Source organism: Brachypodium distachyon, chromosome 1 (genome assembly GCF_000005505.3).
Source record: "Brachypodium distachyon strain Bd21 chromosome 1, Brachypodium_distachyon_v3.0, whole genome shotgun sequence".
In the NCBI taxonomy this organism is placed as follows: Eukaryota; Viridiplantae; Streptophyta; class Magnoliopsida; order Poales; family Poaceae; genus Brachypodium; species Brachypodium distachyon.
The window spans coordinates 63388474-63404429 of NC_016131.3; the positions used below are offsets into that span (position 1 = coordinate 63388474).

Here is a 15956-nt window from a genome sequence, read left to right on the forward strand (position 1 = left end):
AGGGGTTTGAGGGTTTTTGAGGCGGCCTGCTGTCAGATTCGTGTGACACATAGGAGGAGTAGTATTTACTATTCCTATACGAAAATAAATGAATGGTATTCTTTGCCCTTGCCTCCCCTCACAAAATGGCACCAAAGCATATGTTCTTGCTCCAGATTGTTGATACACGCATATGTTCTTGCTTCAAGTTCTCTCCCACAGCACCTTGTTTGTGAAGTACTCCAAGAAGCATACAATTTTTATCCATGAATGAATTGTACTCCTATGTTAACAACGTGGTCCGTTCGACGGTTCACAAATCAAAGGTTATAGAGACCAAACGAGTTCAGGCAAACAAGAACAGAACATAAGAATTCGGGGGTTCATTTATACTAGTTCTGACAAACCAAAGGTTACAGAGATCAAAACATTTTGTTCCGAAACTAATATGCACTGCTTTGGGAAATGAAGGGAGTACGTATCACACTACATAAGAATCAGAGATCATAAGTGTGATGAAACTAGATTACCGTATTTCAAATGGTGGAGTTCTTCAATTGAGCAGAAGGATATAATTCACCTTAAGATAATACTAGTGCAAACTAAGTATTTCAAAGTGGGAATATGCTTGCATATTTTCTAGGATCAAACAAGTACGTCAGCATATCTAGATGAATACCACATCATAAACATACATAATATTACAAGTTCAAATGTTTATGTAGTTATAACACTTGTTAATACATCCTCTGGAGAACAAGGATTCTGTGAACATTAGACTGCAGCTTTTCTGGCCTTGTTATTGATTCAGCGACAATAATTCAGGTTAAGAATTCGAATGCATTCATGTTTTACCGACATTATGTGTATGGCCAACGGCGAGCAGGGGATATCACCAATTGAGGTGCACACAAAAGGTGCAGAGTAAGGCTCGATTGCCATTGCTGAACCGTGTTGTGTTAAACTTATTTTATAATCTGTTTTAGAAAGACGCACACAAAAGCAGAAAAAGTAGGTTAGGCAAACGAAAAGATAAAAAAAAATTGGTTGAAAAAGTTGAATTATCATAATCTACCTAAATGACAAACGCATACTAACTCGAATGTAGCAGCGCGACGGCATTCGTGGAGAAAAACAGAGCTCTGTTGGGGGCGGGTGGTGAGGGAAGGTGAGGCGGAGCACATTGTGAAGGCCACAAGGAGCAGATGCGACGCGACGGCGTACAGAGACAGGAACGAGCATGGCGACCGTGGCGGGCGTTGTTTCTGCCTTTCTGGTCCCTGATTTGAAGGACGTTTGCAAACTGACAAATCACCCTCGAGGTACTCTTGGTAGATCACATTGGTCCAGCTACCTTATCGATTGAAACCGTCCGGCACGTCACGCTTGCTAATACGGCCCGGCTGCCCCTATACAGAAATAGTTTAATCGATTGACCGACTTAACATACGCGTTTTCGTTATGGACAAGCTCTCCTTCTGTGCGCATCGATCGACCGACGTAGGGATTTGCATGGGGCGTTGTGCGTCGCGTCGGAGATTGTCAGACAATAAACGTACGAGATTGGAAAAAATGAACAGAAAAATCTTGATGACCCATGAACCTCCTCTGTGTGAGGGTGTGAGCAGTCCTAAAAAGAACTCTTCAAAAATGTACAGCCACTAAATTAACCAGTCATGCAAAAACAAGAATGTTGTAATAGATGATAAGGTACATTGGATTTACAGATTTAGAAAATGTCCAAGATCGTCAAAGTAGAAATAATACTTTTTTCAGTCGACTGGACGTTCCTACTTATCGAAAGATTTATGTACGTAAGTACGTTGGAGTACTTGGTGGGCGGACAGTTGAAACAAAGAAGAGTAAGCGACATCAGGGATTTGAAACTTGCAGCATGAGAAGTCCACAATAATCGTGCAAAAACAAGCATGTTATGTGGCTTCCTTGCATAGTTTGCTACCCGGAAGACTGAGACGTCATTTGCCCGTCATCTTAGGTGCCAAAATTCCATCAACCTAGACCCTGTTAAAGGTGCTCTTGACTAGCGCATGCATAGCAAAAGAGACGAGGATGTATTATCGAAACTTACACTTTACTTATTGTCAGAGAATACTATATGCATGATCCTTTATTTTTCATCTGCAGACATGGTTGGTGACTTAGGGCACATACTTTGTTATAATGTCATGCACGATGACATATTCTCTTCGGGAATGTTGGAAGAAGTCAAGTGAATGAGAACCTTTTTTAACAGCACCAAGTGGATAATTAGACACAAGTCAAATCAGGGAGTACTATAACCTGGTGGCACCTGACGTGGCTGAAAATTCAAGTAATCGTCCTGACACAGTGGTTGATTAGCACAGGATGATATCATGATGTCTTCATAAAGGAGTCTTCAGAGTCAGACTAATCGGCGATGCAGTGGTGTGAACAAGATTACTCTGCCCTTTGTTTTTGTAGCGTGTGTCTCGTACGCACAAGCAGTCAAAACTATATAACATACCACACTGTTTTTTTGGCACTCGAGGTCCTCTACAGCGCGCGTCCACGAGTAGGGATGCAGTCGGGGTACTGCAAATAAGTTCAGTTCCTCTATCTAATTTCTGATTTGAATTTAAACAAAATATTTGAAAATTAAACTAGGGGTGGGTCATTTGCGGGATCCTGTTTACGTCCTATCTATGAGAACTTAAACCCAGATGGTTGAGTTGACATCCACTTCCCCTATGGAAGTAAGCTAGGCTTATTTTTCCTTAACATATACTGTGGCTTTTACGCTTGAATTAAACAAACTCGCAAAAAAAGCTTGAATTAAATAAGTAATAACTTTTGTAAACAAGGTTTTTTAGGTACCCAGTACTCAAAAATCATATACTGGGGGTGCCAAACCAGTAAACAGTTATTTCAGTTTGGGAGTTGCAACATTTCAGATACATCCTCACCGTGGCTATACCATGCAGGTAATCATGTTAAATTGCTTTTGTTATCACTTGGTGATGCATTCATTGTTTCTCGAGTCCATTTTGGCCCATAAGAATTTCAGAAAAAATAAAATGATTATTGAAGAACATTTGAGGAAAAACAATGATCATCGATCGAATAACTTCTCTTATATCAAAGTTGTCACAGCATTAGGTGAATGCTGATCTAGAATCAATTTGATTTAGTGTAGTTGGTGCGCTAGTGGGAGGGAGGTGATCAAGTGCTGTGGCACCAAAAGTCTACGAAGCACCCCTTACAGATTTTACAAAGGACTGAAACGCTGATGGGGATGTCAATGATTAAACTAAAACACACATCAGGATTAGATGACACTATCATTGCCATATATGCCTGCAGGAAGCATGATGGCTGCAACAGTTCCAGTATGGCCTACCAGCCAGGGCTTGAAGTCGGGCATGTTGGGGAGGAAATTGCACATTTCACCACCTATTCGGGACGTTGTTGCGCAAAACACCACTTCTACGATTTTTTTTTGCAGATTTCACCACATATTGATCTAATGAGTTGCAGATAGGTCTTAATAGCGTGTTAGGCGAGCTAACCACATTTTGACCTGTGGGCCCCGTGTGTCAGTGTCAACGTGGACGAGCCCCTTACCACGGTGGACTGGGTCAGGTCTGAGCCAACCGATTAAAATGAAATCATGATCGATTCGGTGGAGGCAGACCCGACCCGACCGGATTTACCATATTTTGGAACCTAATCAGACGTGATTTTCTTTTAACCAGTTGACTCCAAACCCGACCCGGTCCACCGTAGCAAAGGGCTCGGTACACGTTGGCACTGACATGCGGGACCCACATGTCAGAAACGTGATTAACCCGTCTAACACGCTATTAGGACCTATCTGCAACTCATTAGACCAATATGTGATGAAATCTGCAAAAATTTCATAGAAGTGGTGTTTTGCGCAACAACGTTCCCAATAAGTGGTGGAATGTGCAATTTACTTCCCAGTGGGGCAAGTTTTCAACGCTGGCAGTGTCCGAAATCTTCGAGCATCTTGCGGTCCATTTCGGTGACTCCATGTGCTTCCGGTGTGCCGCAGTGCGCTGCAATATACAAAGACTACAACGTCCTGAAAACTAAACCATTTCACACGCACCAGCACACTCTTTTCAGGCTACTTCTGCAGGACTCGGAGAAACATGAGGAGAAGGCGATGCCGTCGTGATTGATGCCAAACAGCGAAGGAAATCTAGCTAGAGAGTGCAGAGGAGTAGACATTTCTTGTGCAATTCAGGGGTGTTTCAATGCAACCACTTCATTGTAGAAAGATTCAATATACGTGAGGTGCTACCGATACACCTTTACCTTGCCTGAATTAGTAGCCGATGCTTGCTTGGTGCAGGATGCATTAGATCGATCAGATTATGACAAATTTACAAGCACGTAAGATTCGTTCTCTGCTTTAAGTGTCGAAAGAGGGCGATGGAGTATAGGGCTGGCTAACGAGTACGATCGGTTCGTTAACAACTTGGTTTGTTAAGCTTGGATCATTAAGGGTTCGGATGTTTAAACTCGTTATCGATAACGATATGAAAGTATGTTCCGGCTCGGTTCGTTACGTACTCGTGAGCGCTCGTTAAACTCGTTACAAGCTCGTTAGCATCTGCGCTGTGGTGCTATGCTTAGCCCATCCGATAGCGATAGGAAATTATTTCATCTACTATATATTAACCTATTGAACCCTCTCTATGATCTCACCACATAGATCTCAACAGCCGATGGATCATCATAGTCATACATAAGCAAATAATGACAAATAAATCTTCATAACCGGGTCTAAACAAATCGATGATGGATCGATCCTGTAATCGAATCAAATTAAACTAAATTACCAGTAGCACCCTGAAGCACACGAGACAAACACATATATATAGACTAAGGGAAGGGATGAACGCACTATACTACTTAAATGTTTATTTCTCAGTCGCCTAAGAAAATAGTTATTTCTCAGCCAACAATCATAGCCATTTAATGAACATTTTCTTATCCATCGGACCTATATTAATCTTACACGAATAATAAAAGGTTGTTCTCATTGATTAAGAAATAGTTATTTCTTAGTCGCCTAAGAAATAGCAAAACCGTCAAATCATTTACCCCTATCGAGATGAGACTTAATTAAGAGGGCACAAATCACTGGATCTCCACGATGCAATCACCATTTGTAAAACACGAGTCTGTCTTTGCCATGCTATACCTTTTCCCTACAAGGTACTGTGGGTCTACCAATGTGTACAATAGTAGCAGTGACAACGGTGCTTGAGCATTGATCCCGTACAATAATGCTTCTTGACTTTGACGTCGCTGCCATATAATTTGGCATTCACCCAGCACCCCGCTTTGCATAGGAAACCTGTGCAGATTACACAGTCCTGATATTCTTCAAAGCAATAATCGTCTGCAAAAGATTAACACACACAAACTGAAATAACTTTGGTTTTATTAAGAACAAAAAAAATTTAACGGCGTCCCGTCAACTACGAGACGCCTGTGGTGACTTCGTCAATCTCAATATGATGTGCCGGACCAGTCTCTCGAAGGTGCTCATGAGGGTAGGACGTGCATGCATGTGTTCATAGGGGTGGGTGTGCGTGCGTACTTGTGAGTGTCTGCGTCTATGCTGTGTTTGCTAAAAAAAATTAACGGAGAGGATTAACTGCGACAAATCTAAACGTGCATTTGTGATTAAATACATAGTAGCAGTACTGTTAAATAAACGAAAGATCAAAGAAACACGAACCAGCCGCGACAGCAAAATCACCGAGTAACACAATTGCGAAGAGAAAACACGTGATAGCGTGCCTTCTATCCATATTTTAACACTATAACGAGAGTTGGATGCGGAATATAGAAGTGGAATCTTTTTTTGGCTGGAGGCAACGCTGGAATCCGAGTTGTTTAAATAGAAGAGGCACATAGCTGGTCAGAGGGGGGAGAGAGTAATGGGCAGATGTTAACAGCTTTTAGTTATCCAACTACTAAGATCGGATCGTGTTGTCTGCCCTAGTGGTGGCGGCACTCTCTTCACTTGTGGACCTCCTTGTGATCCGAACTAACAGCGTCTCCAGCACATTTCCTAAAAGACACATCCCCTAAACAATTATTTAGGAGCTTCTTTATATTTAGGAAGAGCATTTTGGGTCTTATACTTTCAGAAACTCCTAATTCAACCACATAATTTTTTTGAAAACATGTACAGATGCCGACGCTCACAAACACGCACGTACACTCGCCCGTGTGATTGCACGCGCACGCATCATATCCCTATGAGTACCTTCGAAAGACTGAGGTTGACAAAGTCGCTACAGGCGTCTCGATGTGGAAGAATACGTAACCTACCACTTAAAGAACTAGATGGTGCCCCGCACGTTGTTGCGGAAATTTTTAGTTAGCATACATAAGTGAAATTGAGTAGCAACGAAAGAGTATTCAAAATTGAAAATACATATGAAAGTGTATGATAGATTCTTTACTTAGTAAGAATAGCTTGGTAAAAAATAGCATGCATGTGCAAGAGCTCCCCACTAAATTGGTGTGGTCATATTAATGACATGATGATGTGGCATGCTTGCATGTTGAGAGAAATCAAGTCGTGAAGTTTTCCTACTTAGATATAGAAGATAACAACGGTTAAACCCTGTAATAAATTCAGGTAAATGCGAGCACCCATGCCAAATCTACGAATACGAATTGAATATCGGTGAGCTGGTTCCACCACAAAAACCAATGTTCAACTTTCTAGTATTCTCTGCTTTTGTGCACATACACTATTTCCTTTTACCAAATTTGCACATCATAATAATTCAAACCTTAATGTTTCTACCGCGAATAATTCAACAAAGATGAAACTTTCACAAATTTTAAATCTATTGTATAATTAAAAACCAAGGACAAGAAGCCTCCGTGTTCGTCCACATAGCTAAAAATATATATATGGTCTTGATCCTAATTTATACCGTTGTGATTCAACCATCTAAAAGTTAGATGTAATGATGCCACATACGTTTATTCCTATATTTGGAAATACTAGCTCCGTTTCATTATACATGGCCTACGCTCATCCCTAGGTCGATGATTCAACCAATGTAACATGAGTTTTATATGACAAAAATCATATCATTAGAAACCTCAGGTGTTCTATTTTCTAATGGTACATATATATTAATTTTTGTGATCTACAATTTACATTATATTGGTCAAATTAGCGACATAGGGATATGTGTACGGAAACGGTAGTAACAGAGAACACGTGATAAATGGAGATGTAGAACTATAGGCAGGGAGATCTAGAGTTTCATAAGAAATCAAATTGGGACGTGCATGCACCGTGTTCTCTAATCAGAGATTTAGAACTATACATAGGTAGGGAGATCTGGAGTTTCATAAGGAATCAAATTGGAACGTGCATGCACCTTGTTCTCTATGCATGCACACGTCTTGCGTCAGGTTGCATAAGTAGCAGGCTACCATCTGACCAAATTTCATTGGTACTCGTACATGCATTCTGGCTGCGCGCAGCTCTATTAATATTTTGAACAGTATATATATATATATAGACACACACACACACACACACACACACACACACACACACACACACACACACACACACACACACACGTTCGTCTATATGCTACTCACACCTAAAGATAGAAAAAACAAAAAGATAAATAAACAAGATATTTCGATAGTAGTACGTATATATGTAACCATGGGTCCAACTCAGCCACCTTAGAAGAGCATCCATTAGAAATTTCAAGACATATAGAATCAAATACTACTTCAGTGAAACCATGAGAAATTAACAAAAAAATATTAAACCACGTCATGTGATCTATTTTTGTTTTACAAAACGGTGCGCTATATAGAACAATCCAATGATGTCACACATGCCACAATGATGCAAGCAAGGGGTTGATGTAATACCAATCATTCAGTTGTAGGCATAGCGACGAATCAAGCACACACAAAATAGAAATCCTGATTATTAAAACAAGAGGAAAAAAACATATCCATTTTTGTTTTGCAAAACGGTGCCCTATATAGAACAATCGACAACATCGCATAGGGCCACAATGATGCGAGCAAGGGGTTGATGCAATGACATTCACACAATACAAAAGCAGACACTCGCAACACACGCATACACGAACGAACACACGAATACCCTGCTCATGTGAGCACCTCTGAGAGACCGAGCCAGCAGATCTTGAGAGATTGATGAAGTCACCACACGCATCTCGCTATTGACGGGTACGTCACGTGCCACTAAAAAAATAGTGGCAGTTAAATCCTGAAATCTGTGCACACTAAACTTGAACATTGGTGAGACCACATGAAAATGATGTGGACGGTTTAGCCTGCTGACTGAAACCTATTATACTTGTTCTAAACCTGGATAGAGGTAGTTCTATCTTTGTTTTGGTAACACTGATTACAATGTAGATGCTTGCACACCTAGGCGCACACAAGCGGAAGACTGGTGTCGCGGAGACTTTGAGATCGATGAAGTTATATATGGCTCTTTTCTCATAAACATTGAACAATGTATACGTGCACACGCATACTCGAGACTAGAGTCGCGGGGTTTCTTAGAAACATTTATTTACTTTTTTTTAACGGTTTTGCTATTGATAAATCACCTGTTTTTAATTAAAAATCAATTGACATGTTAACCATCGGATCTTGATCCAAAGATAGCGGGTGAGAGATGAGAGAGTGGAGGTGACCCTCAGATCTTAATCTAACGGCTCTAAAATGCCGACTGATATTTAAGACTCATTTTAAAAAAAACAAGCGACTTAGAAATAAGACACCTTTTTTAAAACACCAGCTACAATGTAGACGTACACATCCACCTATACATAGAGAAGACCGAAGTTGCAGAGTCATGAGAATGACTTTCTTACTTTCTAATGACCCATTGGAGATGTAGTGACGAGTAACTTTTATTATTATTATAATAAGCTAAGTAACAGATGGATGGCATGTTGGTGTTTCTTTCAACTTACAATCATTCTAACATATAATTAAGGCTAGGTGATCATGAAAGTCAAAAACATGCACTCAGGGAAAGATCACGAAGGAGGCTCAGGCATCTCGGAAAGGGGATTAAAATTGCACGATAAGTTTTCCAAAAGAATGCACAAGAAGTTTTCCAAAAGAAGGTGGCATTTGAGAAAGAAAGAAAGATCGCTTCTGGATTTTTTGTTGAACTCGTCGCGCCCGCATTTTATCCTTGTGACGCCACGTCACGCGAGCGAGAACCAACGGAATATTTTGATTTTTGAAAGGTCGAACCAACGTACCGGGCACGGCTGATTGGCATCACGCCAAACAGTTTTGATCTATATTTTCCTTTCGAGAAGAAAGGAGAGTCTCGAACGGAGAATGCATGAAAGGGAAAAGTTTAGTGTTGCAGTAAAGCTTTTGAGCGCAACGCAAGCAGTCCAGGACTTTTTTGTTAGCCCGTGGTGGAATTGAATCGCTGAAGGCGTAAGCATCATCCGTGACGGGAACTCGCTGCATGCCCCTCCAGATGGCTGGCTGGAAGGAAAAACCGTACTGCTGCTGCTAGTACTTGATTCTGGTCCCAAGGTCAAACGCACACACCTACTCGAACAGTTGGGTGGGAGTCCACTCGGGTTGACTCTTCTAGACGTGTGCTGTACTGTGCGGGCCGGTCGAAACCGACGCCCGAGAAAGAGAAGGAGAAAAAGCCCATGCCGGGCGGCCACGCCAGGCACGAGCACGACGCATGCATCCACACCGGCCACCGCATGCTCTCGTGTCAGGCAAAACCGGCGGGCACCCCCTCGCGCATCCCATCCGTCCACCCGATTCCAACGCAGACAGCCCTACGCGTTTTCCCGTGTCCCGTCTGCCCCTCCCTACCGGCCACCCCACCGCCCGGTTGCGCTTGCTCTCAGCCCCAGCCCCGCTGCCGCCTCCTTTTTATAGCCCACTCAACGGCTCAACCATTCCCATTCCCAACCGCCAGCTCTCTCTTCTCTAGTTCTCTTTCGCCTGCAAAGCTCACGCTCCTCCTCCACCGCAGCCGACACAGCTGAACCATGGACGCCGTAGCCTGCGCAGCGCCGCCTGCATCCCTGCTCTCCCGGTCCTTCGCCGACGCCGCCATCGCCCGCGCGCTTAGCTTCTCCGTCTCCGGCTGCTCCCCCGACCCCGACCACCAGTCCGTCTTCGCCTGCAGCACGGCAGCCGCCACGGCGCCGGCTCCCGCCTTGATCTGCGAGCCCCCATCGGCGCGTTGCAGGCAGCAGCAGCAGCTGGGACCGGCGCCGGGCGGGCGCACGGGGAAGCGGCGGCCGCGGCCGTCGAAGCGCGCGCCCACAACGTACATCAGCACCGACGCGGCCACCTTCCGCCTCATGGTGCAGCACGTCACCGGCGCCGACGCCGACACGCTCCAGATCTCCTCGCAGGACGCCGGCGCCGGCCTTCAGGTGATGCCGCCGCCTTTCGACGTGGGGTCATTGCTACCGTCGTCGGTCGACCCTGCGGCAGCGTACGTGCTCCCTCCGGCCCCGCCTGCGGCGGTGGATCAGCCGTGTTTCCCGACGCTGGACTCCTGGAACGTCATGTACGGCAAGAACGAGGCGATTTGAACTTTGAAGCTATATGCTGCTGCCTGCTGCTGATGGCGCCCGGCCTTGGTGGCCTGAGATCGATCTCTCGCTCTGTTTTTGCTCGTAGAATCGTACAGGAAGGTTAGGTGTATGTATGCAAGTGCAAGTACTGCTGCTACGTGTGCGCTGCTGGCGTACGTACCCGTGTATTGGAATGCAGCGGACTGTGCTTAATTATCCTGTACTCTGCTTACTCTTCAACGTATGGTTCGGTTTGTGGGAAGGTTCAAAATTTACCATATTTCATCATTTTGGTGGGCCTTGAGATCTTTGTGTTTGGGTCAATTTCTTTACTATAATTTGAGCCCCACATAAAAAGGTGTCGTATCATGTGAAACATCTATTCGGTGAAATTTGAAAACTTGCTATCCTAGTCACTAGGCCTTGAATAAACAACTAGACCTTAAATAAGCAAATTAGATGAAAGATGAAACCCGTATAGTAATACTTAATGGTTCTGATATTTCTAAGGCGGCTGAGATATAACTATTTCTAAGTCAGTGCTAACAACGGCCCGAGCCAGTCGTCGAGATTCGTGCAAGATTGATATAAGTATAAATGATGAGAAGAAAATCTTCATCGAATTGTTATGATTGTGAGCTAACTATTTCTAAATGGACTTAGCGATAGACACTTCCAATACTTGAACCTCTAATCATGAGAAAGGTCTTCAGAAAATACATTTAAGTTCACACTCTTAAATACATTTAAGTTCTACACTTTCAAATGTGGAGCTCTAATCATGCTGTTCTTGCTCTCTTCTTTCTCCCATGGTCTTTCTTTTTCCAAATGCAGGAGTTCGCACTCCCAATCTCCGTTCCTGGACTCAGGGCTTGTTTGGATCGTGACCTGACGTGTTTCTAGCCTGGCCTGATGTCAGCCGGACATGTGACGGCAAGATGTTTGGTTCGCATCCATCCAGGCAGCGTGCGCCTGAGTCAGGCCGGCAAAATCGGTGGCCTGAGCACGCCTGGCTTGATCGCTGCTAACTCGCCTGACCAGGCACCAAATTTCGTCAGGCATGTTGTCCAGGACTCCAACCAAACAGCCTCTCAGATAAACAGCATTCAGGTTTTCTTGCTCTCTTCTTTCTCCCATGGAGTATATACTAGGCAGGTTCAGGTTTTCGAACGCAAAACAAGAACGCTGGTTAACATGCCTCCCCTGGCAACATATTCACTGTTGCACGAATGAAACTGGAATCGTTGCGTCTCAATATATTTCTCGCCTCTGTGCACTTAGTTAATTAACTGGTGTATTAATTACTATACCTGTTTCCCTTCCATGAAAGAATAAGGTGTTCGAAAGTCGCGTAACAGTTTTTGAAAATTTGTGGTACACCTTCTGTTCGGAAATAAGTGATTATACAAATTCACATCACTTGTTTCCAGACAGAGAGAGAACATTATTTTCATATACAGGTGATTTTTTGTGCGAATAATACTGCAAATTTTAAACTTCTTCCATCGTTAGAAAGAAAGAAGGTGAGGCAAATGGGCCAGAGATGACAAGAACAGCATGCAGGCAGCTGCACACAGCATTTAGTATATACTCCCTCTGAATTCTTGACTCAAAATTGCTCAAATATAGATGTATCTATTTTTTAAAAACGTCTAGATACATTTAATATTTAGACAACAATTTAGGATCGAAGGGAGTAATATTTAAACCACAACACCTCTGGCATGCCAGGGGAGGACCAAAATTCTTTTCCCATGGGTGTGAAATTCTCAAACTTTTCCGAAAAGAAGACGGCTTCAAGTCTCAACGTTGAGATTTGGAGGTCCACTCTCTACCCCTCGGGACGTGAGTGGCCTGCTAGTAACATTGAGCTGCCTTGGGTTTATCTACTCTGCACTCTGCACTCTGCAGTACAGAGTTTTTCTGTCGGGGTTGAAAAGAAGAGGGGAGACACTATCCAAAAGCATACTCCTACGGAGTAACGACTAACAAAGCTGCCCTTTCGCTTTTAGTTCTCTTTTGCACCACTAACCAGCCCGTCCTTGAGCTGAATCCTCTCGGACGTCTTGAGTGTGAAACTGCCCGTCCAGGTCACCATTAGAGAACGCAGACATGGCCACAGAGCATGGAAAGAATCGGGCTAACTTTGCCCTTGCCAAGACACCTGTATATATCTTGAGCATATCCCTTTTTGTCCAAAACTAGCATGGTGTCCCATTGAACGGGAAATATCTTTACTATTTTGACATGTAAACTTGTAAATGATAGGTATGTAGCATTTGTATGTCATACATAATACACATATCTGTGTGAGTCTGCATCTTTATTATTCCAAGTGTTGTTTCAAAAACACCAAATAAATGATAGATGTGTGTCATTTGTATGTACTATTAGACCAACATAAAAGTAAGAAACTAAAATTATCATCGTGGATCATAGGCACGACTCGTTGTTGAGGACGCAAAATCAATAAACCTGACTACACTTATGCACTCAAATAAAGTTTGAAAATTAATCTCTATATATAAATCTAGATCAGCTAAAAAAGATTTATTTAAAAAACTAGATTTAACTAATTACATGACACTACAATTACAAAATTGTGCTGTGTTTTTTTTTGAAAGGTGGTGCTATATATTAATCAAACGGGAGGAGAGATACGATCATCCACAAGCAATCGCCCCACACAGGAGGGAACTGCAGCACTCAACACACCACCATTAGACACAGTAATACAGAATTTCGCTAATTCATGAGCCACATGATTATTCAGACGACTCGTGAACCTAAACTGTATGCCAGGATTGAACGGCACCAAGTGCCGAATTTCCTCGATCACAGGTCTTAGGGACGACCTCTGAATTGCAGGATCAGTGAGAGCCAACACAAGACTCTGACAGTCACTCTCTACAATGAGCGGTAGATTACTGAATCTTCTTGCTAGGCGGGTACCCTCCAAGCAAGCAATTCCTTCCGCGAATTCAGCAGACTGGCAACTGGGAATTAAGTTCCAACTTGACGCAATGACAGCACCACCTTCATCTCGTAAGATTCCACCCCAAGCAGCAGCTCCAGAGCTCGGTATGAAGCTAGCATCAACATTCAATTTGGCCCATCCTGTATCAGGTGGTCTCTATTCAGGTGATCTTGGTCCAGCTTCAGTACAGGGTGATGGAGGGCTACCTCCGAGCAAGGACTTCCCTTTAGGGTCGTGCAAGGGTGGTCGATCATTGAGTGATAGCAAGGTGTTAGCATAACTGAAGAGAAAGTGAGCCGAAGCCGTAACAGAAGCATCGTCTTTACTGAAAATGATGTCGTTTCGCAAGTGCCACGATCTCCACCACAGGAACATGAGCTTAGTCCTGCATTCCTCATTAGCTTTGTTCAGGCACATCAGCACCCAATCCGGCCCAGTCCGCTGTAGTTCTGCTTCTTTCGGCAAAGTCCAAATAGCCTGGACTGCTTCTCTCAATGCCCGTGCTTTAGCGCAGTTCATTATGGCATGATACCCGTCTTCAAATTCAGTGGCATAGATCGAACAAATGGGAGAAACCTTCTTGAATCGAGGGTGTCTGTTAATTTGAACCGCAAGCGGACCAGTCGCCAATCTCCATGTAGACTTTAACTTTGGGAGGGGCCTTCGACTTCCAAATCAGGTTCCGCAGATTGCGCCGTCCGTCCGTACTCAAGCTGCATCCAGTTGCCGCGAGATTAAACTTTAAACTCAGATCGAGGCGATAGGCACTATGAACAGAAAAGACCCCAGACTTCTCATGATGCCAGGCTAGCACATCTTCACACGCCACCTTTGGCAAGCGTAACTTAATGATCTCATCAGCATCAAACGAGTGGAAAACTTGTCTAATTAGAGGACCATTCCATTGTCTTTCATCTTGAATGATGAGCTCCGAGACTCATTTGATCCTTGATCTGGAACCGCTCCAGGACACTTGTAAGTTACCTCGTGGTATCCAATTATCTCTCCAAATCTGGATGTTTGCACCATCACCTACATGCCAAATCAAGCCTTGTTTGAGGAGATCAAGGCCGTGAGATATACCTTGCCAACCCGGAGATGGATTCTTGATAACAACTGCGTCCCATAGATCACCTGCTGGATAGTATTTGCCCTTTAGGACCTGAGCACATAGTGAGTCAGGCACTGTAAGGAGTCTCCAAGGTTGCCAGGCAAGTAATGCTTGATTAAAGATGCGGAGATCTCGAAATCCAATTCCCCCATGCCCTTTAGGCTTAATCAACTTCTCCCAGCTCATCCAATGAACTTTCTTCTGGTTAGTTTCATCTCCCCACCAAAAATCGCGAATCATATGTGACAAATCTTCACAGAGCGTAGCCGAAAACTTGAAGATACTCATGGCATAAGTTGACATGGCTTGTATTACTGATTTCACTAGGACTTCTTTCCCACCACTAGATAAATATTTCTCAGACCAATCGTTGCATCTCTCGAGGATCTTGTCCTTTATTGACTGAAATTTGCCATCCTTCATTCTCCCCTCCAGAATAGGCAGCCCCAAATATTTCTCCTCAAAACCAGGGTTCTGAATTCCCAAAGTGTTCATGACCACATTCGTGTTGTTTAGGCTGCATTTCTTTCCCATTAAGATGGTGCACTTCTCCGGACTCAGAAGTTGACCAGTAGCCGATTCATAAGTGGACATAACCTGTTTTATCTTGAGGGCTTGATCCACGCTTGCTTTAAAGAACAACAAACTGTCATCCGCGAAAAGTAGATGAGAAATCCCAGGGCTTTGGCGGTAGATCTTCAGGTCTTGTATGTTTCCTGCCGTGATTTCATGCTGTATCAGAAGTGACAGGCCGTCAGCTACCAAGAGAAACAAATACGACGATAAGGGATCGCCCTGTCGGAGGCCACGGCTCGGGGAAAAACTCTGCAAAAGGTTCCCATTAAATTTAACACGATATTGAATAGTGGTAATACAATACAGGATCCACTTTATCCATTGGCGCTTGGAGCCCAGATTTATGATGGCTTGTTCCAAATAGTTCCAATTGACTCTATCATACGCCTTTGCCAAATCAAGTTTATAAGCACATAAATTCCGTTTTGAATCATTGCTTTTCTGGATGGTATTGATGCATTCGAAAGCAATTAACGCATTGTCCGTGATCATACGTGTTGGAGATATGCCCTAGAGGCAATCATGTGATGATGTTATTTTCTATGTATTCATGAGTTATTGTTATTGTCCTTGAACATCATCACTGATATGTATCAATAAATACGTGATTTATTTGTGAGACTATGTATTCTATGATGTTGTTCTAATGGTTCCTGGTCATTGAGGTTATGCGGACACATAACCTAGA

General features: G+C 43.3%; 1 protein-coding gene across 1 annotated transcript; it reads left to right on the top strand.

Annotated features, from left to right (window-relative positions):
* The first annotated feature begins 9979 nt into the window (after positions 1-9979).
* LOC100846370 lies at positions 9980-10908 on the top strand. Its single transcript, XM_003561636.4, has one exon. It carries the CDS (start codon positions 10068-10070, stop codon positions 10620-10622), a length of 555 nt encoding a protein of 184 aa, XP_003561684.1. The 5' UTR covers positions 9980-10067; the 3' UTR covers positions 10623-10908.
* The last annotated feature ends 5048 nt before the right edge of the window (positions 10909-15956 follow it).

Excerpts from the sequence above, each read along its gene's own strand:
- LOC100846370 (XM_003561636.4), top strand. The coding sequence starts at position 10,068 with ATGGACGCCGTAGCCTGCGCAGCGCCGCCTGCATCCCTGCTCTCCCGG.